The sequence below is a fragment of the Hypanus sabinus genome, chromosome 2 (genome assembly GCF_030144855.1).
Source record: "Hypanus sabinus isolate sHypSab1 chromosome 2, sHypSab1.hap1, whole genome shotgun sequence".
Taxonomy (NCBI): Eukaryota; Metazoa; Chordata; class Chondrichthyes; order Myliobatiformes; family Dasyatidae; genus Hypanus; species Hypanus sabinus.
The window spans coordinates 130,427,373-130,453,274 of record NC_082707.1 but is presented as its reverse complement, the minus strand read 5'-3'; the positions used below and the strand labels follow the sequence as shown (position 1 = coordinate 130,453,274).

The following is a 25,902-nucleotide window of genomic DNA, read 5'->3' as shown; positions in this document are numbered from 1 at the left end:
AGTGTGGGCCCTATTTTGTTTGAAACACCCAGATGAAGATATGCTGGAACACCTTGCCTTTGCAGAGGTAACTGAAGTTGAAAAGTGTCTATCATGAAGCAAACCTGGTAAGTTTTGAATGAAATTTGAAATATGAATGAAATTGACAACTAAATTTTAAATAACATGAAATATGGCCTATGATATGAATTGAGATAAGGCATTGTGGCCACATAACTGCAAAAAAAAACGCCACAAAATAATACCTTCGATGTACAGTAAGATCAATTAGCAGTCAATAAACAAGTAATCTGCTGTGTTGATTACAATGGAAGGCACCTTGACTTGCTCAATAAATAATGAAGGAGCAAACCATAAAATCTATTATGCTGTTGTATCTGAAAAAGGGATCCAATATCTGCGCAGCCTCATGATCAAAAATTTTTTTTTGTAAAGAAATGGTCCAAGTTATATTTCTGGGAAATATTTCTGGAGGGGCTGTCCTTGGGCATATCAATTACAAAAATCAAGAGTCCACTTACAAGTCATCTAAGCAGTAGATTGTCTACTAGTACTTATTCTGTAAAATGTTTAAACATAAGTCCTCTAGATTTGAAACTAAAATAAAATAGAGCTTGTAATTAGCATGCATGATTAAAACTGTAAAAATACAGAGAGCTACACATTTCAGTGTTTAAGGGAAGGAAACAATGCATTTATGTTCAAGTAAAATTAAAATTATCTCCAGTTTAGAATGAATATTGAAACATTGATTCTCATAACAGGAAGAATAATTCTACCAAATCAGGTGTACGTCTTTTCTCCTATCGAAGTTTGTGACTCTTGATTTTTTCGTAAATCATAACTTAAAGATTTTAAAGGCATGATAAAGGATAATGTTTGTATTGCTTGCACAATGTGTAACATTGTAATAGATTTCTTCATTGGGATGGAGGAAAGGAAAGCTGTCTTGAATTTGATCAAATTTTTTTCTTTGGTTGATAAATGATAATTTAGAAAAAAGTTGCATCAAATTCATGTCTTCAGATGGAAGAAATAATTCAGAGGGACTGCTAGTGAAATTGGTCCTGGCTTATACACATTAAATGTCTTTAAAACTGATTTTGTTTTATATGTTCCCAGCATTATTAAAGATCCTTCAGAAGTATAGTTCAGACATATCCTCTTTTCAAGCTGACACCTGATTAAATGTTGTGCTTCACAAACATATCCTTGGTGAATAATGACCTTCCTCATAAAAGCTCTTACATTGTTTCATTTAAACTAAATTGTTAGATTTGATATACCTAGAAAAAAAAATCAGAATGAAGGTAGATTTTAATCTTATTTACTTTTGTTGTCTCTGCAAAAAATTAAGAATTAATATCGGGAAGGAAGGGACAGGGACAGAAAGGTTAAAAGGAAATTTCTGGTATGTGTTGTATTTGCCCACTGAGGATGTGAACTTGTGTGTCTGTGCCAAATTGTGTTTTATTTTTTTAAGGCCCTCAGTGGTTTGATATAGATTGCTGCTGATTTTGTTCCAAAGTTCATTGGGTTTATTGAATTTTATGATAATTCCACATTTCATGATTTTTAAATGGATTTGGATGGGAAGAAAAAGCTGCTGGTTTTTACTTGGACCAAGTATTCAATGTTATATTGTGTTGCGGTGCCAAGCTTCCTTTCAGAGGAAAACATAAAAACAAAGGAATAGCGATGATGAGGAAAAAATACATGAATATAAATATATTCCAACCAACAAGCAATGAGTAAATTTGAAAGATTATACAAATTGGAAGTTGTAAATTCTTTACTGATCCCCAAATTTTGTTTAGCTCGCTTTTCGATACTACCTGTGGATCAGAGGAAAAATCTATATGTCAGTCAATTGCTCTTTCTTCCATCCTATTTTGGAGCAGTGGTTAAAAATTTGTTTAATATTCAGGAAACATTGATTCAAGCAGCTTACAGAGCTTTTATCAGAATGCTTCCAGACTTACGCTTTCAACTTTTTCATTCAAATACTCATGCACAGACCCTATCCTAACATTTCTGAGTGGCATTGTTCGTGCTCCCCCAGATTCTTTCACTTGTTGAAGGATTCACAATCATTCTATTCTCTATTCATGATAATTTTGCCAATGTAAGGCAAAATAGTCGCTCATTATTTATGCTGAGGCCAACAAGGTTAGAAATCAACCTTTAACGAAAGAGAATGAAGTCCAAGTAAATGAGGGTAGAGATCAGACTTGGGCTTGGGTTGACAAAGAAGAAGTATGTGGAAGTATGCCCCTTAGCCTCCAGTATTATTCTGCCCAACAGGTACTTAACTAGTCTTATTTTTTAGTGTTCAGCCCATAGCTAACTTTATCTTGTTCATTTTAATACTTAAATGTTAATATATTATCTGTTATCTATAGTATTCCAGGTTTCAACCATGCTTTGAGTGGGGAAAGATTCTTCCTCAAATCCCCGCTAAAGTTCCTACACTCACCTTAAATCTGGCCCCTCATGTGTAGCTGTAGATCCACGTGAAGGGGAAATGTTTTTTCCTGATCTACATCCCCCTTCTGTCTGGATATCTCAATCAGGTCACCTTCTCCATTTTCAAAGGAAACATTCTCTCTCATAGAAATCCTGATAATATCCTGAAACATCTCCCCTGAATCCCTTCCAGTGCAATCACATCCAAGAGTAAGTGAGACCAGAGGCTCTCCTCCATGCTGAAGCGGAGAACTTTAGCCACATCTGGCCTACAAAGGTTGCTGGCAGCTCCCAATCTGGTTCAACTGCCATGAATCTCAGGTCTCCCTCTTGCTTTCTGCTCAAACAGAGATCATAAATTTATATTGGCAACTTTTCACTCTCACACAGACAGCCTTTTGCAGCAACTTTGTTCCAGCCCTAAATTCTGCACTGTGAAATTTGAAGTGTCAGAGATGGCAATGCAGTTGCTCCACATAGTTCAGCTTCTCTGCTGTGTATATCAAGACCATAGGTGTTTTTCAACAGTGCCATAGGCATGGAACTACAAGCATCCACTTCACCTGCCTCCTTAAACATTTCTTATCAGCAAAAATGCAGAGTCTGCCATGTGAAACTAAGAGTGTTAAAATATTTACCAATTAATGTTCCAAAATTTCTCAAGTAAATAACACTCAGGTACCAAGCCTGTCGTGGACTGCTTAACTCAACAGGCTTAAAGCTTATTAGTTCTTTCCACTGTATCAAGATGACTTTGACCTTGTTATGCTATAGGAAACAATTTTGTTTGCCAGTAAGAAATATAGTGCCTTCTGAAATGTTTTCTCAAAATCCATATGGACAACATACCATCTACTGCATTCTCAAGTATGTTCTCAGTAGCTTCATCAAAAACTTTGGTTTGTCAAATGCAATTCGCCTTTTACAAATCTGTTCCTGGCTCAACTTAACAACCAAAACACCTTCAAGTGCTAGATAATTTTTTCTCCTGATTACTATTTCTAAAATCACATGTTGCTACTGATGCAAAAAAATAGATGGCAGTTAGACAATTGGCAGAAAACAAAGAAAGGAGTGAAATTTAGTTGAAGAAGGCGGCGTTGCACAGTGGAATGACAGGACCATTGATTTCCTTTGGCAATTTGGACTTGGTAAATAGGGCACAGTTTCCAAATATACAGATGATACAGAACATGGAGGCTTAATGAACAATGGTACTAGGTTTCAAGGAAGTAAAAAAGCTGGTAGAATGAACAGATAGATGGCAAATGAAATATAATACTGACAATTTTGAAATGTTATATTGTCATAGGAAGAATGAAAAGAGGCAATATTAGCTGGTAAACACAATTTTGAAAGAGATGCAAGGAAAGAGACATCTTGGAGAAAATGTTCATTGTTTGTTGAAAGTGAGAAGTTTCAATTGTGTTTACAAAAATATATGACATTGTAGGGATTATATATACAAAGTACAAGAAGGTATTATGGATCTTTATTAATCAGTTTTTCAGCAAGATTGTGGCCAGTTCTTGGGCATCTCTCTTTAACAAAGGTATAGAATCTTTGGAGCAGATACAGATAAGATTTACCAAAACGATTCTTTGGACAAGGAGCTTCAACTACATAGAGAGAATGCAGGAGCTGGGATTGTTCTCTTTGGGGCAGAGACTGTGAGGAAATTAGAACAAAGACATTTAAAATCATTAAGTGTATGGAGGCAGTAGATTGTGAGAAATTGTTCCCATGGGGGTGGGGGGGGGGTGTCAAGAACAAGAATGAAGGTGATTGATAAATGACAATCAGATTCATTAACATTCTTCATCTATTAAATATGACATGAGAGGAGAACCAGCAGGTGGTTTAAGTCTGGAATGCACTGTCACTGATAATAGTGAAGGCATATTTCAAAGGGCAACTACTAAGGGTCCAAAAGCAAAAGGCGAAGGGTAAGGTAGCTTGCTAAATTTTAGAGATATAGAGAGATATATAAAACAGGCCAAAGGAACTCCTTTCCTGCTATAACAATTGTGCAACTCAGGGGACCTATGTTTAATCTTTCCAACTTTGATTTTAAGTTATTCTCTCAAATGTAATGTTCAAGACCGGTGATCCAGAACTCTACAAAAGTCCAGGTAAGATGTGCAGTGTTGTAAGAGTGAAAAAGCAATCCGAAGTCAAGTTAGAGATGCAATTGGATGCACATCAACTGTGGCAGGGTTTGCATGCCATTACTTCCCTGAAGGTGAAGCCTAACATCATAATGTCTGTGATCCCCAATGAGCACCTGGCCATCTGTTTCTGAGGCCAACAACATAACATATCTCAAGAAGGTGAACACACACAAGATTTGATGGTGTACCCAGCAGGGTACTGAAAACCTGTCTCAACAAATTGGCTGGAGTGTTCAGGGACATCTGCAATTCTCACTGCTGCCTGCAGTCGGAGGTTTCCACCTGCTTCAAAAGGGGATTGGTCATACTGGTGGCCAAGTAGTACAGAGAGAGCTGCCTCAACAACTATCACTTGGTGGCATCACATCTACTGTGATGAAGTACTATGACAGGTTGATTGTGGCTTCAGTGAACTCCTGCCTGAGCCAGGACCTGAACTGCTGCAATTTGCCTACCACTTCAACAGGTCTACAGCAGATTCAACTTCATTGGTCCTTCTCAGCCTTGGATCACCAGGACAATAATATTTATGTTAGGTTGCTGATATTTGATTACAGTTCAGCATTCAACACCATCATCCCCTCAGCACCAATCAACAAAGTGTACCTCATTCTGCAACTGGATCCTTGACTTCCTCATCAGGAGATCACAGTCGATAGGATCAAAAATAACCTCCTCACTGCAATCAACGCAGGCACACCTCAAAGATACATTATTAGCCCACTATTCTTCTGTCTCTACACTCATGGCTGTGTAGCTAGGCACAGCTCAAACACAATCTATAAATTCAACGATGACACAACTGTTGTTGATAGAATCCCAGACAGTGACAAGGAGGCATACGGAAGTGAGATTGACTGGTTGAGTGGTGGCACAACTCAATGTACTTGATGTCAGTAAGACTGAGGAATCGATCATGGACTTCAGGAAAAGGAAGTCAGGAGAATGCACACTAGCCCTTACTGAGGGATCAGCACTGGAAAGGGTGAGCAGATTCAAGTTCTTGAGCGTCAGTATCTCCAATGATCTGCCCTGGACTCAATATATTACCAAATGCTCTAACAAATTTCTGCAGATGTAGCGTGGAGAGTATTCTGGCTGGTTATGTCACTAAGGCATGGAGGCTCCAATGGACAGAATTGAAAAGAAAAGCTGCTGAGGCTTGTAGGCTCAGCCAGCTTCATCATGGTGCTTAGTCTCCCACCGTCCAGGATAACTTCAAAAGTCAATGCCTTAATACATCCACCATTAGAGACCTTCGCCATCCAGGACATACCCGTTATCACTGCTACCAAAAGGGAGGAGCTTGAAGACGTACAATCGATACTTTAGGAACAACTACTTCCCCTCCACTATCCATGAACCATCTGTAAACCCATGGACAATATCTTCCTCTCTTTTAGCTCCATTTGTTTATTTGTTTCAGATATGTAATTGTTATTGATTATGTATTGCTGCTGTAAAAAGAACAAATTTCATCAAATGTCTGCTCTGAGCAAACTCATTGTGATTACTTAGCTTGTCTCTGTTATTTCTTTCTCTCAGCTTATGATGTTACACGGTTTGAGCTGATTTTTTAAATGTGGGTATCTGGAGCTTTCTATGAAAATGAAAATGGAAAAGGGAGAGCCAGTGGATGTAGTGTACCTGGACTTCCAGAAAGCTTTTGATAAAGTCCCACATAGGAGATTAGTGGGCAAAATTAGGGCACATGGTATTGGGGCAGAGTACTGACATGGACTGAAAATTGGCTGGCTGACAGGAAATAAAATGTAGCGATTAATGGGTCCCTTTCGGAATGGCAGGCTGTGACCAGTGGGGTACCGCAAGGTTCGGTGCTGGGACCGCAGCTGTTTACAATATACATTAATGATTTAGATGAAGGGATTAAAAGTAACATTAGCAAATTTGCTGATGACATAAAGCTGGGTGGTAGTGTGAAATGCCAGGAAGATGTCATGAGAATGCAGGGTGACTTGGACAGGTTGGGTGAATGGACAAATGTATGGCAGATGCAGTTTAATGTGGATAAATGTGAGGTTATCCACTTTGGTGGCAAGAACAGGAAGGCAGATTACTATCTAAATGGAGTCAAATTAGGAAAAGGGGAAGCACAACGAGATCTAGGTGTTCTTGTACATCAGTCAATGAAAGCAAGCATGCAGGTACAGCAGGCAGTGAAGAAAGCTAATGGCATGCTGGCCTTTATAACAAGAGGAATTGAGTATAGGAGTAAAGAGGTCCTTCTGCAGCTGTACAGGGCCCTGGTGAGACCCCACCTGGAGTATTGGTCTCTAAATTTGAGGAAGGACATTCTTGCTACTGAGGGAGTGCAGCGTAGGTTCACAAGGTTAATTCCTAGAATGGCGGGACTGTCATATGTTGAAAGATTGGAGCGATTGGGCTTGTATACACTGGAATTTAGAAGGATGAGAGGGGATCTGATTGAAACATATAAGATTATTAAGGGATTGGACACACTGGAGACAGGAAGCATGGTCCCACTGATGGGTGAGTCCAGAACTAGAGGCAGCAGTCTAAGAATAAGGGGTAGGCCATTTAGAACTGAGATGCGGAAAAACTTTTTCACCCAGAGAGTGGTGGATATGTGGAATGCTCTGCCCCAGAAAGCAGTGGAGGCCAAGTCTCTGGATGCATTCAAGAGAGAGTTAGATAGAGCTCTTATAGATAGCGGGGTCAAGGGATATGGGGAGAGGGCAGGAATGGGGTACTGATTGTGTATGATCAGCCATGATCACAGTGAATGGCGGTGCTGGCTAGAAGGGCTGAATGGCCTACTCCTGCACCTATTGTCTTTCGGGGCATGGCTTAGAATCAAGGAAAAGACCAGAAAAATAGCCTCATGGAAGTCTGTCATTAGATCTAAAGAGGAGAGGAGCAAGTCATAAGATTTCTGCTGGAGAGAAACGTGTTTTTGATGTAAAAGCATTGAAGAACTTCGACAAAACTGTAGCGTTATCAGCACAAAGAAAGGAACAGATGTCTAATTGAGATAATTGCTGGCTATGTGTGAAGTAAATTTAAGAAAATGTTGTAGTGCAGTATAAATCTTCCCCAGAACTTAAAAGCAGGAGTGAAAATGTGACAGACATAATGGATTTTGTTTCTCGATATTTTTGGCATTTATACATTATGCTAATAATTTTGTACTGGATTATGTTCTGTCCTCCCATTTGTTTGTTTATTTGGGATACGAGCCACTTGGCTAAAAGTATGCTCTCATTTTTAATGCTTCCTGTTTTCAGCAAATGCTTTCCATTAATGCCTTGGTCAGGCCTTTTAATGTCCTGCCATTCTCAGAATTTGTTTGTGGAAAATTGTTCTCACAATTGAAAACTATTTACATTAATATTCTTTGCAGGATGTTAAGTTTATATGATGCACATGATACCAAATTCTCATCACAGTAATATAATTCCAGTTAGGGTATATGTCATTTAACACATATTGCAATGACTGTGTACAATGTTTGGCTGCTCATTCTCTATAGTGGCAATAGCTCTCAAAATGCATTTGTGCATGGAAAGAGGACAATGTCTTGTCAGTTGTGAATGCTTAACCATTTTCCTATTTTAATTTTTATATTAACTTTAATTCAGACTATTAACTAGAGATACAGGCAAACTTAGGAATAGTGAATGAAGCATATGTGAACAGAGAAAATTAGACCGGAGAGCCACCGAGGAAATGAGATGGAGCATGATAAAAATGCAGAGATTAATAATGTGGGAAACTTGAAATGAAGTCGCTGTTGTACAAAGCAACACACAAAATGCTGGAGGAACTCAGCAGGTCAGGCATCATCTGTGGAAAAGAGTAAATAGTTGATGTTTTGGGCTGAGGCCCTTCATCAGGACTTGGGCCCAAAATGTCAACAATTTATTCATTTCCATAGATGCTGCCTGACCTGCTGAGTTCCTCCAGCACTTGGTGCACGTTGCTTTGGATTTCCAGCATATTCGGATTTTCTTGTGCATGTGATTTACTACAGTACATAAATGGTTTTGCTTCTGTATCTGTAAATTATTGATCTTTGCTGTCATTTATTTGAGCAATCTTTCTAGTTTTTTATTAATAGTAGGATGTTAATAATTATTGTGATGAAGCTGGGCTTTGACTATTCCCGTCTCATCAACGTAAAAAGGCAGGGCAGTGGAAAAGATGATGCAGTAAAAGAAAAGTGAGATTGAAAAAAACACTGCAGATACCAGAAATCTGAAATAAATCAGAAAATGCCAGAAATGCTCAACAGGTCAGGCAGCATTAGTAAAGTAAGAAATAGAACTGGTATTTTAAAATCAATGACCCTTGTTTTCATCTACATCAGAAAACTGAGAAGGTTTAAAGGCTAAGAATGAGATTTCTCAGAGGGAAACTGACCTGTCCAATAAAAAGTATAAAATGATCTATGGTTAACCGTGCAAAATAGAAGAGTATGAAAACAATTCTGAGGATAACAGCACTCACTTGCTAACAAAATTGGGTTACATTGGACCTTCTTTTCCAGTGACATGCAATCATTGCAATCTGAGTCATTTTAATAAATCTCACCTGCACCCTCTCTTACACCTTCATATTTTTTCCTAAAGACATCAACTAAATCCCATTAGGATCATTTCCAGCTGAAATTGGGCCACATCCTGCTAGGATCCACAGCATCAAGTGTCCACCTAATGAAATCAGTTGCTGTGGAATGCATATCTGAAGCATTCTAGTTTAAACAGTAGATCCTGGGTCCAAAAATGGTCACCATTTGTCAGCACGAATGACATGATGAAAAGCTGCTGAAACTTGTATTTAGATGCTGTTTAAAACAACTACTTGGTTCACACCAGAGCAACTCACAAGGCAACTTCAGACTTTACTTGTGATTGTGACATGCAATCCAACATATTCAGTGTTTGTTAGAACTAGCAATGTGTATTTTTTTTGTTTGAGAATGTTATTTTGTGGGTGCCTCATTTGGACTCATTTAATGTGTGACTCACGGTCTCTCTGTCTTTGAGCTTAGCGAGGTGCTGCATTTTCAAAAGAAGCCTATTCCCATCTAGTATTCTTCCCCCTATTCCTGAAAGTATCTGAAAGAAGAATAAAATGATTATTACTCTGGCTGTGTTGCTTAAGCATAAAGAACATAATTAAAGAAAACACAATATAAACACCATCCTATAAAACTCAATATATAGGAAAATATAGGAGTAAATTATGAAGATGTGTGCATGCCTGTCTACCTGTGAGTGTGAATGGCAGTGTTAAATTATAACTGCTATTTATTGCATTGAATAGCAAGTGTTGTAAAGGTCACCTTGACATCTCGAGAGATGTCCTCATATTTTCTTCTGGCACTGCTTCATCTTTATCCCTTCCGGTGTGTCTTGTTCCCTCCTGGAATGTAACTTATTCAATGCCTTACAAAGAAAACTGGTTCTTTCTCCAGTTATCTCCTCCATGGTAGCATACAGTTTGCTGTTCTCATTCATGAGGAGTCTGCCTTTAAGAACTGTTCTCTGCTCTGCAGCAAATTGTCAGGAGATGCAACAAATTTTAAATTATCCCATTGGGACACATGCAAATTGCGAATGAAACCACGTTTTTTGGGTGGAAACTATATTCATGTTGCTATGCACCAGTTAAAGCTGTTTTCGTTGTCTTTTGGGGGTGATCAGTTTGGCTTCAATGCTAAGCACAGCAATCTTGAAGTGCAACAAAAAGTGAAGTTCAGTATCCAAATAACTACGGTTTAGCGGAAACTTCTGAGTGCAGGATCGGAGTTTGTTATGTAAACACTGAATCTACTATTGTATTGCGCTTGCTCCTGATTTGCGTACAAGAATCCCAGAGAACTATGTGGTGTAAAGTTTCTGTGTGGATGTCCTGAACATGGACTGAAGTCAAAAGAAATAGAGATTTTTCCTTTGAAGGGCCTAATAACTCTTAATAAATCCCAATAATGGAGCATTTCTTCAGAACTACTGAGAGTGCAGCCCACCTTCTGTACTGCTTTCCTCACTCTTCATTCTTTCATACTGCCCTATCAACAATGCAGACTGCCCCAAAACTACTCCTCTAAGGTAATAGAATACCAGTCCCCTGCCTAAAGCAGCACACCCTCAGTATTGCTCTTCCAACAGTACAGCATTTACTCATGATATTATCTGCATGTGATCAAAATATCACACACAGATTATCCAAACCAATCCAAAATTAAGAACCCAATGGTAAGAGAGCTACCAAATGAATCAAACTGAAATAAATAATATAACATATCTCTGTTCTTTTCAGGGTTTAAATTGATTTTTGCAAATTCTTCATGCCTGTTTTTCTTTTTAAAAAAACCAACAAATCATTCTAAGTGAATCAGCTCTTGACATTTTCTTGAATGTTCAATGATGTGATTATGGATGTGTGAGTGAAAAGGCTAGGATAATGTAATGTCATTAAAGTAGTCCAAAGTAATCTTTCAATTTTAATGTCCTTTCCAATGTTAAATCCCATCGGCAACAATGATCCCCTGAATTTTCTCATTCCCATGCCTTGTAAATCTAGCTGTTGCCAACAGAGAGAAAATAAAGCCAATTTACATGAATTAAGCATCCAGGAAAACAAAAGTTTGATATTCTAGTGTTGCATACAATCATTGTTCTATCTCCTCAAACAACTCTTCAAAAGAAATGAATAAAATACTTGAACAAGTCACAGCCCTTCAAGCGAAACAAAAAAATACTGGATATGCTCAACTGGTCGGGCATCATGAGTGGAAAGAGATCAAAGTCGTTTGTGTAAATTACTAACGATGCTTCTCATTCCACAGATGCTGCCAGACCTATCGAAATTTTCTACTATTTCATTTTTATTTCTGATTTCAGGCATTTTTCTTCACAGCTGTCTGATACGAACATTTCAACTGAAGCACAGGGAAACTCTTTCTAGTCTGATTGTCTTTGCTGCTCTAAAAATATGCAGCAATTTAGTTATTATTTTGTATTCAGTAATTAGGCAGTTAAAGACTCTGTGAATGAATAGTCACATAGAGTGTGCACACTACAGGCTTTTTGGCCAACAATGTTGTGTCAACCATATAATCTAACCCTTCACTTCCACATAGCCCTACATTTTTCTGTCATCCACGTGCCTATCTAAGATCTCTTGTATGTCCCTAATGTATCTGCCTCTACCACCACCAATGGCAGTGCACGCTGCCTTCAGCAGTGTGTTTAAAAAAAACCTGCCTTAAAGTTATATCCCCCTGTATTCCCATCAATAATGTAGACCCCTCGAGTCCTGATGAGGGGGCTCGGCCTGATACATTGACTGTTCACTCTTTTCCATAGATACTCCCCGGCCTGCTGAGTTCCTCGAGAACTTTGTGTGTGTCAGTTGAATTTCCAGCACCTGCAGATATTCTATTGTCCCCTTGTATTAGCCATTTCTACTCTAAGGAAAACTCTCTGGATACCCACTTGATCTATGCCTCCTATCATTTTCTACACCCCTCTCAAGTCATCTCTCATCCTCCTCCTCCTCTCTTAAGAGAAACACCCTAGCTCACTCAACCTATCCTCATAGGACATGCTCTCTAATCCAGTCATTGTCATGGTAAATCTCCCCAGCACCACTCAAAAGCTTCCACTTCCTTCCTATAATGCGACGGCCAGAACCGAACACAATATTCCACGTGTGGTCTAACCAGAGTTTTACAGAGCTGCAACATCACTTTGTGGCTCTTGAACTCAATGCCCCGACCAACAAAGGCCGACACACCACTGCCTGCCGTACTTTGCAATGAACTTTGAGGGATTTATGGATATGAACACTAAGGAACTTTGTTCTCCACACTGGTAAGAATCCTGCCATTAACCCAGTCTTCTTCACATGTTTCAGATTGAACTGCCGTCTGCCACTTCTCAGTTCAGCTCTGCATCCTAACAATGTTATGTTGTAACCTACGACAACCTCCTATCCTATCCACAACTCCACCAACCTTTGGGTCATCTGCAAAGTTGCTAAACTACCCTTCCACTTCCTCAAAGTAATTTATAAAATTACTTTGGTAGAATACTCTCCATCTGCTATCCTATTCTACCAACCATGGGCTAGCCAATTCCGTATCCACGCAGACAAGTGTCCCTGCATCCAGAGCATCCTGACATTTTAAATATGTCTACCATAGGGAACCTTGTCAAATGCCTTACTAAAATAGACCATATCCACTGCTCTGCCTTCATCAATATTTTTTCGCTTCCTCAAAGAATTCAATCAGACTTGTGAGGCATGACCTGCCACTCACAAAAAATATGCTGACTATCCCTCATCAGACTATGCTTCTCCAAATGCTCATAAGTCCTGTCTTTAGGAATCCGCTCCAATAGTTTGCCCAGCACTGATGTAAGACTCAGTGGTCTATAAATCCTAAATTATCCCCATTACCTTTCTTGAACAAAGGAATAACATTTGTCATCTGTCAGTCCTCTGGTGCTACTCCTAAGCCAGTGAGGATGCAAAAATCTTTGCTAAAGATGCAGCAATCTCCTCCCTCACTTCCTGTCGTAACATCTACTATATATCTCCTCTGGCTCCGGGGACTTGTCTGTCCTAATGTTTTCCAAAAGTTCAAGTACTTCCTCTTTCTAGATGTCATCATGTTCCAGCATTTCAGCCTATTCATATTCATCAGGTTAATCCCAACCTGGCGTTTACAGACTCTTTGGTAAATGGTAACAGTCCATGGCATCAAGAAGGTTGGGACTCCCTGTAACTGGGGAATACTGACGCACAATATTCATTAAGGACCTCCCCTCCCTCCTCCCATTCCAGGTACACATTTCCTCTTCTATCCCTGATCTAACTTAAATTTTGGCCATCCTCCGGCTCTTCACATATATGTAGAATGTATTGTTTTATTTTTCTTAATCCTACTCACCAAGGTCTTCCCATGCCTCTTCTAGCTTTCCTAAGTCCAATCTTCAGTGCCACTAAGGCTACCCTGTAAATGTTGAGACCCTCTATCTGATCCTTGCTTCCTAAACCTTGAGTATGCTTCTTCTTTCATCTTGATCAGATGTTCCACATTTCTTGTCAGCCATGGTTCCTTCACCCTACCAACCTTTCCCTGCCCCAATGGCACAAACCTATCCAGAACTCCATGCAAGTATTCCCAAAGTAAATGGTTCAATTTAATATTGGAGAATGTATACAGTATACAACCTGAAACTCTCACTCTTTGCAGATGTTGAATGGCGGAGCAGACTCGATGGGCCAAATGACCTACTTCTCCTATATCTTATGGTCTTATATCCATGAAACAAAAAGAAACCCCGAAGAATGAATGAGAGAAACACCGGAACCACAAAGACCCCCTCCCTTTCATGCACAAGCATGACCCTCCTCCTCCAACCCCCACTTGCACCAGCAAAAGCACCGAACCTCCTACCCACCTTCATGCGAGCAGTAGCAAAAGCTTCCAAAGAGACCTTGATCTAGAGTCCATTAAAAATCTACAGTCCACAACCCAACACTTTGGTATCTCAGAGAGGCTCTCGCTCACCAGTGAGCGAGAGAGAGATCACTCCTGCACCAAGAGGATCGCTGTTTCGCTGTTCCAATCTTCCACCTTGCTCCTCTTAGCCCCCTAACTTGAGGTCCAACAGGCTCTCACTCACCAAAGAGAGAGAGGGGGAATCACTGGACTACAGGGTCTTCTTCCAACAGCAGCGCACACTGTCTGCTGTCTCAATGTTTCAGACTCCCGCCACACTTCAGTCAACAGCATCTGTAACCCCCACATTTCGGTCGTGCATTTCCATTGTATATTTCCTTGAGAACATCCGTGCACAATTTACACTCCTAATTTCCTGTCTAATAGCATCATAATTTGCCCTCCTCCAATTAAATACTTTCCCATACCATCTGCTCCTATCCCTGTCCAAGGCAGGTAATCATCATCAAGGACTTATGGTTACCATCTCTGAAATGCTCATCCACCAAGAGATCTGTCACCTGACCAGATACATTGCCCGGTACCAAATCCAGCATGGCCTCTCCTTCACTTGGCCTGTCTACATACTCTAAAAGGAATCCTTCCTGAACACAGCTCACAAATTCCGCCATTTAAACTTTTTTCACTGAGGACATGCCAATCAATATTTGGAAAGTTGAAGTCACTCGTGACAACATTCTTGCATCCTTTCAAAATGTGACCCCCAATCTGCTCCTCTGTTGTTATGGGCGTGGGGAGTGGGGGTGGTCTATTGAATATTCCCAATCCAGTGAGTGCTCCCTTCCCATTTCTGACATCCACTCACACTGATTCAGTAGACAATCTCTCCTGGACATGCACCCTTTCTGCAGCTGCTTTATCCATGATTAGCAATGCGACTCTCTCATCTCTTTAACCTCTGTCCGTTACTTTAGGAAATAGTAAGTCCCAGCAGCCATTCCTGCCCTTTCAACACTCATGAAAGGGCCACAATTTTGTAGCCCCATGTACATCACCCTTATTTCTCATATTTCTCACATTAAAATAGACACAATTCAAACTTCCATGGATCCAAAAATCTCAAACTCTGCCCTCTACAACAATACTTCAGCCCACATTCATCTGCCAAATAATCCTGTTCTTTGTAAATGGCTTCATAGAATCATGAACCAAACAGGATCATGCACAAGCCATCTTTTTGAAAGGTCTTTTCAACATTGTTCCATACTCTCGCATTTTCCCCTAAAGATGCAGATTAATCTTCTTCTCAAATGTGTCCAATTATGATTAAAACATTCCCTTTGAATCTCATTGCACTATTAGATCAGATCTGAAGATTTTTCAGGGTAATTAAATAACTGCTCTTTTCCCCACTGTCTTTTAAAATATTTTTTATGTCTATCAGCTCTGATTATCACAGAGGAAATAGCTTCTCACTGTTTGCTGTGTTGAAGCGTCTTACAATTTCTGGGCAGCTTTGTAGCTCTCACCAGCGTTAACTGCGCAAGCGGGCATTGACAGGTTCTTCAGCTTCTCTTCCCTGATATCGTCCTGGTAAACCGCCTCTGCATCCTCTCTAGCGCCTGATTGCCATTCCCGAAATACAGAGCTTGAATTGTACATCCTCACTAAGGCCTGTTCAGAGACTATCATCTCTTTGTTTTTGTGTGAAACACACCTCTTTACAAAGATAGTTTAATGACTCCTTTTAAATCTCTCCTACTACATTCAATGAAAATGAGGCAGTTTCCCCAAATTCTTCTTGAAAGAATATTAATGCAACATTTTTCACCAACCTTCCTTGTTAATTGCATCCAAGACTCAATCAGGATTGTCAAAGTTTACCGACCCTCTAGAATATCCATACTTCTTAGTCAATGCTTCCCTCAGAAATGGTCTCAAGGAGCTTTCCACCATTACCATTAAATTGATTACCTATTGTTGCAGCCTTCCCTTTCTGTTAGTACTTGAAAGGCTATGGACAGAAAGTTTCCTAGATCCATTTGAGCTGGCCTAGATGTGATCCATCTGGATAGGGTCACATTACCTTTGAGTGAAGCTAATCTATTTAAGGCCTCCCTTTAATCTATTTTTATCTCAATGCTTTCTTCCTCTGCTGTGATATCAAAGATATTCAATTCTGTGAAGATGGATGTAAAGTATTTTGGTTTTGTTTACTCTCTGAAGTTTTTCTTTTTTGATTTAAATTAACCCTATTACTCTTTCTTTACTTTTGATTGATGTGATTAATTCAAATGGGTCCCTCTTTCATATTATTAACCAATCTTTCCTCACACAGTTCTTGTCCATTTTATATTGATTACTGGTTCCTCTACACTCCCTATGTCCTTTTGTATCTTGAGAGTATACCACAATACAGCTGGACTCATGTCCTCTTATTCTGTTCTTCCTCCAGGAGCTTCCCCCTCTCACTGCCCCTTCCCTGGGTCCAAAGTGTTGAAGCTGCTCCACGTTTCAACACTGCTGCTTCAGTAGCTATTCTCTTCCAGTCCTCCCTTTACCCTGTCATGAAACTAAACCAAGCAGGGCAAGATGCTTAGCTGGAATTTTAAGTATTATCACTGCAATGCACAACAACAGATTTAATTTTATTAAACAGAATCAGGTATCATATCACCAGCAGATGTCATGAAATTTGTTGTTAACAATTTCTAGTTCAGAACTCCTTAAAGGCTTAGAGGGGAGGGAAAGCATTAAGGGGGCCATGATGGTGTAGCAGTTAGCGTGACACTATTACAGCTTGGGGTATTGGAGTTCAGAGTCAATCCCAGCGTCCCCTGTAAGGAGTCTGTACATCCGCACTCTGGAATGGGTGGATTTTCTCCGCGTGCTTGATAAATAAAAGCTAAAATCTTTATAGAGGAAACTACATGCGTCGATCAATGGTAAACCCCAACCCTGGAAAACCCTGCCATGGACTTACGAAGGTGGGTATCCCTGACAGGAAAACAGGTAAGTTTTTTAGCTCTTCTAATTAAACTGGGAAGAAATATTGCAGAAGTTCTTAGTGATGACATGCTTTTGCATTCTGAGTTGCAAGTGCAAGGAGGATAAAAGGAAAGAATGTTTTCTTTTAAATGCCAGCCCTTAAATAAAGAACAAGTCTACTGAACTTAGTCTCCTTTCACTTTCATTCAGCAGACCGCACCTGCCTGTAATTTGTCAACAGATGCTGTATCATGACATAAAGCATAAAATCAATGGTGAACTGAACTGTATTGTGAACCTGATATGTTTCCCTTGAATTAATAGATTTCCTGTGACAGCAGACTGAAGTAATCCAGAGGATGCATTTCTATTTGGAACAGCAAGAAGGTCATGAAAAGAAATGCAAAGATTTGGACCGAGTTGATTCCAATTTTTATGAATCAACATAAGAAACAAGGGGAAGTTTGCACATTTTCTCCACAGAAGGAGCAGACTTTGAGATTTCAAATTATTCTGTGATCCAAGACTCATATTTAAAAACCCCTAGATAATCTCATTTCATGATTTGAGAAGTCTGTTAACAATTTTTTCAGGCACTCACATAACCTTTTAGCAACACTAACAAAAATAAAATCATTGTATTTTCCATTTACCAAAAATTTGTGATATTTGCAACAAGAAATCAGAACTAATAAATAACCCAGAGGTTACTGTCAGTAATATTTACAAAGAAACTCCGTGTTTACCTTGTGTATATTTTAACACATTTATCAGCTTGCTAATATTTTAAATACCTGTGCTAATGTAGGAGGCAATTTATTAAATGCTTGCTAATATTACCAACTGTATTTTCTTTGTTGGCTGGTTACACATGCAACAGCATAACACCACGCTTAAAATTAGAAATGCTCTTTGCAAACAAACCTCTCTGATATTTGGTCACTACTAAACATAGAAACTAAAGTTTGTTTCCTTGATTCCAGTGATTTCCTGACATCTAAGTGCAGGAATTTCCAAGGTTAAGTAGTGGTGGTGGTGTTGCAGCAGACGTGGGGGTGACAGCTAGAGCTGAAATTAAAATGTAATGCCGCGAGGTGGACGTTCCTTTGTGCTAATTTTGACTTAAGTGAACACTAGAGCACAGAGCCATTGAGAAATGTGTGAGGCAGGAGGATCAAAAGGGAATGAAGGCCATGGGCAATTTTAGAGGATAACTTACCTTCAAACATATTAAGTGAAATTTCCATATTCGCTGTTACTCTGTAAACACACAATGCTCTCTTCCTATTTTCAGTAAATACATTTTCATTTAAAATGATTAAATTGCAGTTCATTTAATAAACAAAGAAATGCCATGCTGACATATTAACACTAAGATCAATAGTTGCTGATGTGAGAACTATTTGATATTTTGTTGGTTTGGTTGCACTTTGGTAAAGCTAACTGTGAGCTGAAAATATACAATTCCAGGATATTTTCTTGATGATGTGGATCTCTGATGGTTGCTTTTTGATCACCAAATCAGAGTTATTGAGTTAATTCAAAAACAATAGAGGTCATAACTTTTTTTTTAAAGTCCTTGGTGTTTCAGTCTCTGGTGTTATCTGCACCCTCCGTAGATAACTACATCCGAGGATTTGTCCAACATGGTAAATGGTACTGACAGCCCAGAAGATAAAACTTTGGAGAGTGAAGAAAAATTAGAGTTTGAAGAGCAGTCTTATGAAAGGTCCACCAAGCTTCAACCTCTGATATTGCCTGCAATGGAAATAGACAAGCCCAGAACATCAGCTACACTTCCCAGTTTTACCACAAGAGAAGAAGTTGCCCAGCTGGAGGGATATCTGGGACGTAAACATGAACTGGAAGGACCTAACAAGAAGGCATCAAACAGGTGAGTTTTTAAGGCTTTAAATTTTCACCCTTATGATCTAAGTAGGAATATATTTCAGATCTTTTGTCTTCAACTGTAAGTAACTTGTGTGAACTGATGTTCACGATTTCATGTACCATTTACCTACCCATAAAATAGTACTAGGTTAATTTTGAGAAGCTATAGGGGCAATTAATGTAACACACAAACCGTGCATTTCAAAGATATCCTTTAGATGCACCAAGGAAAGATTTCTTTTTGGTTATATGTTAATTAAATCAGAAACCAATTGCCAGTTTCATTTCATAATGTGTTGATAAAATCTCACCCCACCCTCAGCCATCTCACCTTGAATTCCAATGATCATATAAACCATATAACAATTACAGCATGGAAACAGGCCATCTTGGCCCTTCTAATCTGTGCCGAACACTCACCTAGTCCCACTGGCCCGCACTCAGCCCATAACACTCCATTCCTTTCCTGTCCATATACCTATCCAATTTTACTTTAAATGACAATACTGAACCTGCCTCTACCACTTCTTCTGGAAGCTCATTCCACACAGCTACCACTTTGAGTAAAGAAATTCCCCCTTGTGTTACCCTTAAACTTTTGCCCCCTAACTCTCAACTCATGTCCTCTTGTTTGAATCTCCCCTACTCTCAATGGAAAAAGCCTATCCATGTCAACTCTATCTATCCCCCTCATAATTTTAAATACCTCTATCAAGTCCCCCCTCAACCTTCTACGCTCCAAAGAATAAAGACCTAACTTGTTCAACCTTTCCCTGTAACTTAGGTGCTGAAACCCAGGTTAACATTCCAGTAAATCTTTTCTGTACTCTCTCTATTTTGTTGACATCTTTCCTATAATTCGGTGACCAGAACTGTACACAATACTCCAAATTTGGCCTCACCAATGCCTTGTACAATTTTAACATTACATCCCAACTCCTATACTCAATGCTCTGATTTATAAAGGCCAGCATACCAAAAGCTTTCTTCACCACCCTATCCACATGAGATTCCACATTCAAGGAACTATGCATCCTTAATCCTAGATCACTCTGTTCTACTGCATTCTTCAATGCCCTACCATTTACCATGTATGTCCTATTTGGATTATTCCTACCAAAATGTAGCACCTCACACTTATCAGCATTAAACTCCATCTGCCATTGTTCAGCCCACTCTTCTAATTGGCCTAAATCTCTCTGCAAGCTTTGAAAACCTACTTCATTATACACAATGCCACCTACCTTAGTATCATCTGCATACTTATTAAACCAATTTACCACCCCATCATCCAGATCATTAATGTATATGACAAATAACATTGGACCCAGTACAGATCCCTGAGGCACACCACTAGTCACCGACCTCCAACCTGACAAACAGTTATCCATCACTATTCTCTGGCATCTCCCATCCAGCCACTGTTGAATCCATTTCACTACTTCAAGATTAATACCTAACAATTGAACCTTCCTAACTAACCTTCCATGTGGAACCCTGTCAAAGGCCTTCCTGAAGTCCATATAGTCAACATCCACTGCTTTACCCTCATCAGCTTTCCTTGTAACCTCTTCAAAAAATTCAATAAGATTTGTCAAACATGACCTTCCACGCACAAATCCATGCTGACTATTCCTAATCAGACCCTGTCTATCCAGATAATTATATATACTATCTCTAAGAATACTTTCCATTAATTTACCCACCACTGATGTCAAACCTGACAGGTCTATAATTGCTAGGTTTACTCTTAAAGCCCTTTTAAAACAGTGGAACCACATGAGCAATACACCAATCTTCCAGCAGCATCCCCATTTCTAATGACATTTGAAATATTTCTGTCAGAGCCCCTGCCATTTCTACACTAACTTCCCTCAAGGTCCTAGGGAAAATCCTGTCAGGATCCGGAGATTTATCCACTTTTATATTCCTTAAAAGCACCAGTACTTCCTCTTCTTTAATCATCATAGTTTTCATAACTTCACTACTTGTTTCCCTTACCTTACACAATTCAACATCCTTCTCCTTAGTGAATACTGAAGAAAATAAATTGTTCAAAATCTCTCCCATTTCTTTCAGCTCCACACATAGCTGTCCACTCTGATTCTCTAAGTGAGCAATTTTATCCCTCACTATCCTTTTGCTATTAATATATCTGTAGAAATGCCTTCGTATTTATTTTCACCTTTCTTGCCAAAGCAACCTCATATCTTCTTTTAGCTTTTCTAATTTCTTTCTTAATATTATTCTTACATTCTTTATATTCCTCAAGCTCCTCATTTACTCCATACTGCCTCTATTTATTGTAGATATCTCTCTTTTTCCTAACCAATTTTCCAATATCTCTTGAAAACCAAGGTTCATTCAAACTTTTAACCTTTCCTTTCAACCTAACAGGAACATAAAGATTCTGTACCCTCAAAATTTAACCTTTAAATGACCTCAATTTCTCTATTACATCCTTCCCACAAAACAAATTGTCCTAATCCACTCCTTCTAAATCCTTTCACATCTCCTCAAAGTTAGCCTTTCTCCAATCGAAAATCTCAACCCTGGGTCCAGTCCTATCCTTCTTCATAATTATATTGAAACTAGTGGCATTGTGATCACTGGACCCAAAGTGCTCCCCAACACATACCTCCATCACCTGACCTATTTCATTCCCTAACAGAAGATCCAACACTGCCCCTTCTCTAATCGGTACCTCCATGTATTGCTGCAAAAAACTATCCTGCATACATTTTACAAACTCCAACCCATCCATCCCTTTTACAGTATGGACTTCCCAGTCTATGTGTGGAAAATTAAAATCTCTCACCATCACAAACTTGTGCTTACTACAAATAACTGCTATCTCCTTGCAAATTTGCTCCTCCAATTCTCGTTCCCCATTAGGTAGTCTATGATACACCCCTATAGCTGTTACTACACCTTTTCCATTCCTCAATTCCACCCAAATAGTCTGCCTAGACAAGCCCTCTAATCTATCCTGTGTTACGTATCCCGTAACTGGATCACTTACCAGCAAAGATAGAGATGTCCGTTGAAGTCTGATGGCACTATTTTCAAACGTTTTTATTTATAAAGGGGGCACAAAAGTAAGGTTAATACAAACATTCAGATCATATACGTCGGCAAAACTCAATCTAAAGTGCGGGTATAGTAATAATCATCATTAAGAAATAACCTCTACTGTTGTCTAGGGGGTAATATATTGTCCGTTGGAAATATAAAAGTCACTCAGAAGTCTGCAGGCTTCAGCCTTTTGGGAATCGCTGGGTTTCACGTGTTTGAGAGAGATTGGTGAGAAAAGGAAAAAACTTGCCCGGGTCTTTATAAAGCAGCTCTGTTGAATCAGGGGAGCGTTGGTTCCCCGTTGTTAGTTCAAAGTCCTTTTCTGTGTTATCAGCCACCCGCTCCCCAGGCAAAGGAGAAACGGAATGCACGTGGCTTTGAATGGCTTCCCACTAGCACGGGAGCACTGAGTGATGGTGTCCTTCTGGTGCGTCACTGGGGTACTGCCTCCTGCAGTCCCCTTTTATCTTGACTTGCAGAGTTGTAGATGTCCATCAAAGTAGGGTGATGCAATCCCCACCCCCACATTGCCCGAGGGTGTCCATGTCCCTGGTAGCTGTCACGTAGCAGGGACATGCAATTCACACAGGTGTCTCTAAGAACAATGGTCAAAACCGTTGCATTGTCTCTCATTTCCTGGGTCCGAGACCCAAATTAATAGTGATCTTGCGATTCTCCGGAAGGAGGGGGCTGCTCCCGCCCCTTCGGCCCCTCGGAGCTGTGGTACATTCATAATACCTGCCAGAGCTCCACTGTAATATTTTCTCTGACAAGCAAAGCAACACCTCCCCCTCTTGTCCCTCCAATTCTATCACACCTGAAGCAATGAAATCCAGGAATACTTAGTTGCCAATCACACCCCTCCTGCAACCATGTTTCACTAATAGTTACAACATCATATTTCTAGGTATCAATCCATGCTCTAAGCTCATCCACCTTTCTTACAATGCTCCTAGCATTAAAATAAATGCATTTAAGAAATTCTCCACCACTTCCTCTCTGTTTATCTCTAACAGTGCAAAGAACATTACTGTCTTTTCCTTCCTTCTCCCATACATCTGTTCCTACACTTTGGTTCCCTTTCCCCCTTGTATCTAGTTTAAATCCACTGGAGCCTCTCTAGCAAACCTACCTGCAAGAATATTTGTCCCCCTCCAGTTCAGATGTAAACCATCCCATCGGAACAGGTCCCACCTTCCCTGGAAAACTGCCCAATTATCTATAAATGTGAAGCCCTCCCTCCTGCACCATGTCTTCAGCCACGTGTTGATCTGCACTATCTTATTAGTTCTAAACCCACCTGCATGTGGCACTGGTAACAATCCTGAAATTGCTATCCTGGAGGTCCTATCCTTTAACTTGGCACCTAGCTCCCTAAACTCACCTTTCAGGACCTCCTCACTCTTCCTACCCCGACATTGGTTCCTACATGGACCACGACATCCGGCTGCTCACCCTCCCTCTTGAGAGTACTGAGAACTCGATCTGAGATATCGTGGACCCTGGCACCAGGGAGGCAACAGACCATTTGGGATTCTCGATCTCTTCCACAGAATCTCCTATCTGTACCCCTAACTATCGAATCCCCTATCACTACTGCTCTCCTCTTTTCCCTCCTTCCCTTCTGAGCTGAGGGTCCAGTCTCGGTGCCAGAGACGCAACTACTGCAACTTGTCCCTGGTAGATCATCCCCACCAACAGTATCCAAAACGGTATACTTATTGTTGATGGGAACGGCCACAGGGGTGCTCTGCTCTTCCTGTCTATTCCCCTTTCCTCTCCTGACAGTCACCCAACTACCTGGCTCCTGACTCCTAGGGGTGACTATCTCCCTGAAACTGCTGTCTATTTCTGTCTCTGCCTCCCGAATGATCTGAAGTTCATCCAGATCCAGCTCCAGTTCCCTAACATGGGTTTGTCAGGAGCTGCAGCTGGATGCACCTCTTGCAGGTGTAGTCATCAGGGACAATAGTGCTCGCCCTGACTTCCCACATACTGCAAACGGAGCACTCGACTGCCCTAACTGCTGCCTCCATTACCTACTCCTAAACTAATTAGATTAATTAAAGGAGCTTACCCGGCCTTACCTTACCCGGAATGAAGCTCGTACTCGGCCTCTGCTCACTTTTTAAATTCCCCCGCTGATGTCAGAGGCCGACTTACACGCGCTTGCGCAGTTGTGCCCCATTCAGCTTCGCCTCTGCCTGTTCTCGCCGAAGCCTGATTGAGCCAAAGCTGACCCACTCTGCCTCAGTCCTCTCTGATGATGGCCGCTATATATGGGGGTCTTTCTTTTAAACCGTTGCCGCACTACGTTAATACTAGAATCTCAAAGTTTAAACTATGCTGCATTCTCTAATAAACACTCACTTTGACTGGAAGCTCATTTGATTTAAAATGATGCACATCTTCCCTTGTGTAGCTCCCAGAATAAATTCTCTGCTGTTTATATCAGTTTTATTTGTCTGTTTTTATTGATTACTTGATAACTTGTTCAATTCAAAGTTGTCTTTTATCTCAACCTTGAAAATTCAGAAGCCTTTAATGTCTACCCATGAACCACTCATCCCTAATTTTAATCCATTCATTTTTTTCCTGCAGAGCATCGGTCAGATGTCCTCTTTGTCCCTGAGCAGAACTACAAACCCAAATTTCAACTATCACCAAAACTGTTTTAATTCCACTTTCATAGTATTACCTATGTCAGTTCTTCCAATGTTGAACATTTAGGAAGAAATTTATCACTTGCAGGTTCAATTACTCCTTTCCTGCACTACTTGGTGCTGAAATATCCAAGCAGGGAAGATTAATGACATCTTGTTTATGCTCTCTGTAATAGCCTGAATGGGAGTGAAGGACTACAAGTAGTCCCAGTACATTGGGGCAGAGTTGACACGCTTCCTTTCTTACTGACAGCTGATGGAAAGTTCATGTACAAAGATAACTATACCAGTTTAAATCCTTTTCCAGAAATACTATATGCATGCAACATCAATTGTAAGGTTTGCAGGTGAAGAATGCCCTTTTTTTTTAATAATGGAACCGTAGAAATCAATTAAAATTATACTTAGCATCATTTTGTATTTTAGCACAGAAGTAATTGGCATTGAATAGCCTGATTATTAATGAAAGAAAACATTTTTTCTTGATGTTTTTGGAACTTAGGTCATGGATCACCTTGTACTGTGCCCTGAAGAGTGGTGAATTTTACTTCTACAAAGACACAAAGAATTATAGTGCGGGTGTAACATACCATGGAGAGGAGCCACTGAATCTGAAAGATGCTATTTGTGAAGTGGCTGCTGATTACAAGAAGAAAAAGCATGTATTTAAACTGCGGTGAGTGATCATTTCATGCAAGTTTTTGCACTGATTTTGTGTTGTTGGATGGTAGTTAAGATTTTTTTCCTTATATGGTTGAAACAGAATTAGATCATGAAAACCAAATCACTAACGGAAATATTCAGCTAAGCTCCCAAAGTGGGACAATAGTCCACAATAGCAATGTCAATGTGATGCAATGGATAAAAAATACCAAACAACATTCCTAGGCCATTATGCTCCTGGAATGTAAAGGTGTTGGCAAATGGGCATAATCAAAATAGGATATGTTTCTCTGTGCCAAATAAAAGTTCAAATGAAAGTCAACCAGCAAGTATTATTTCAAGCATATTAGATAACTAATTGCATTAGATAACTGTAAAATCTTAAACAAATTTGTCACAGCACTTAACAAAATTTTACATCTCCTGGCTGTCTTACTAATATCTTCCACCCATACTCCAAAAGCGTTGCAATATTTGGCTGGAGCATACACTTTATGTATTGAATTTTGACTTTGCAGATGTATATTAA

The 25,902-nt window shown here is 39.8% G+C and overlaps 1 protein-coding gene across 5 annotated transcripts in view; it reads left to right on the top strand.

The window, feature by feature from the left end:
- LOC132383862 (spectrin beta chain, non-erythrocytic 1-like) overlaps positions 1-25,902 on the top strand; it is a 319,162-nt gene that overhangs the window by 276,225 nt on the left and 17,035 nt on the right. For 3 of the 5 annotated variants that reach the window (XM_059955064.1, XM_059955073.1, XM_059955068.1), the window contains exons 33-34: positions 18,702-18,976; positions 25,213-25,386. In XM_059955064.1, the coding sequence (XP_059811047.1) occupies positions 18,702-18,976; positions 25,213-25,386 (449 nt within the window). The other 2 variants (XM_059955089.1, XM_059955081.1) reach the window with 1 other exon arrangement.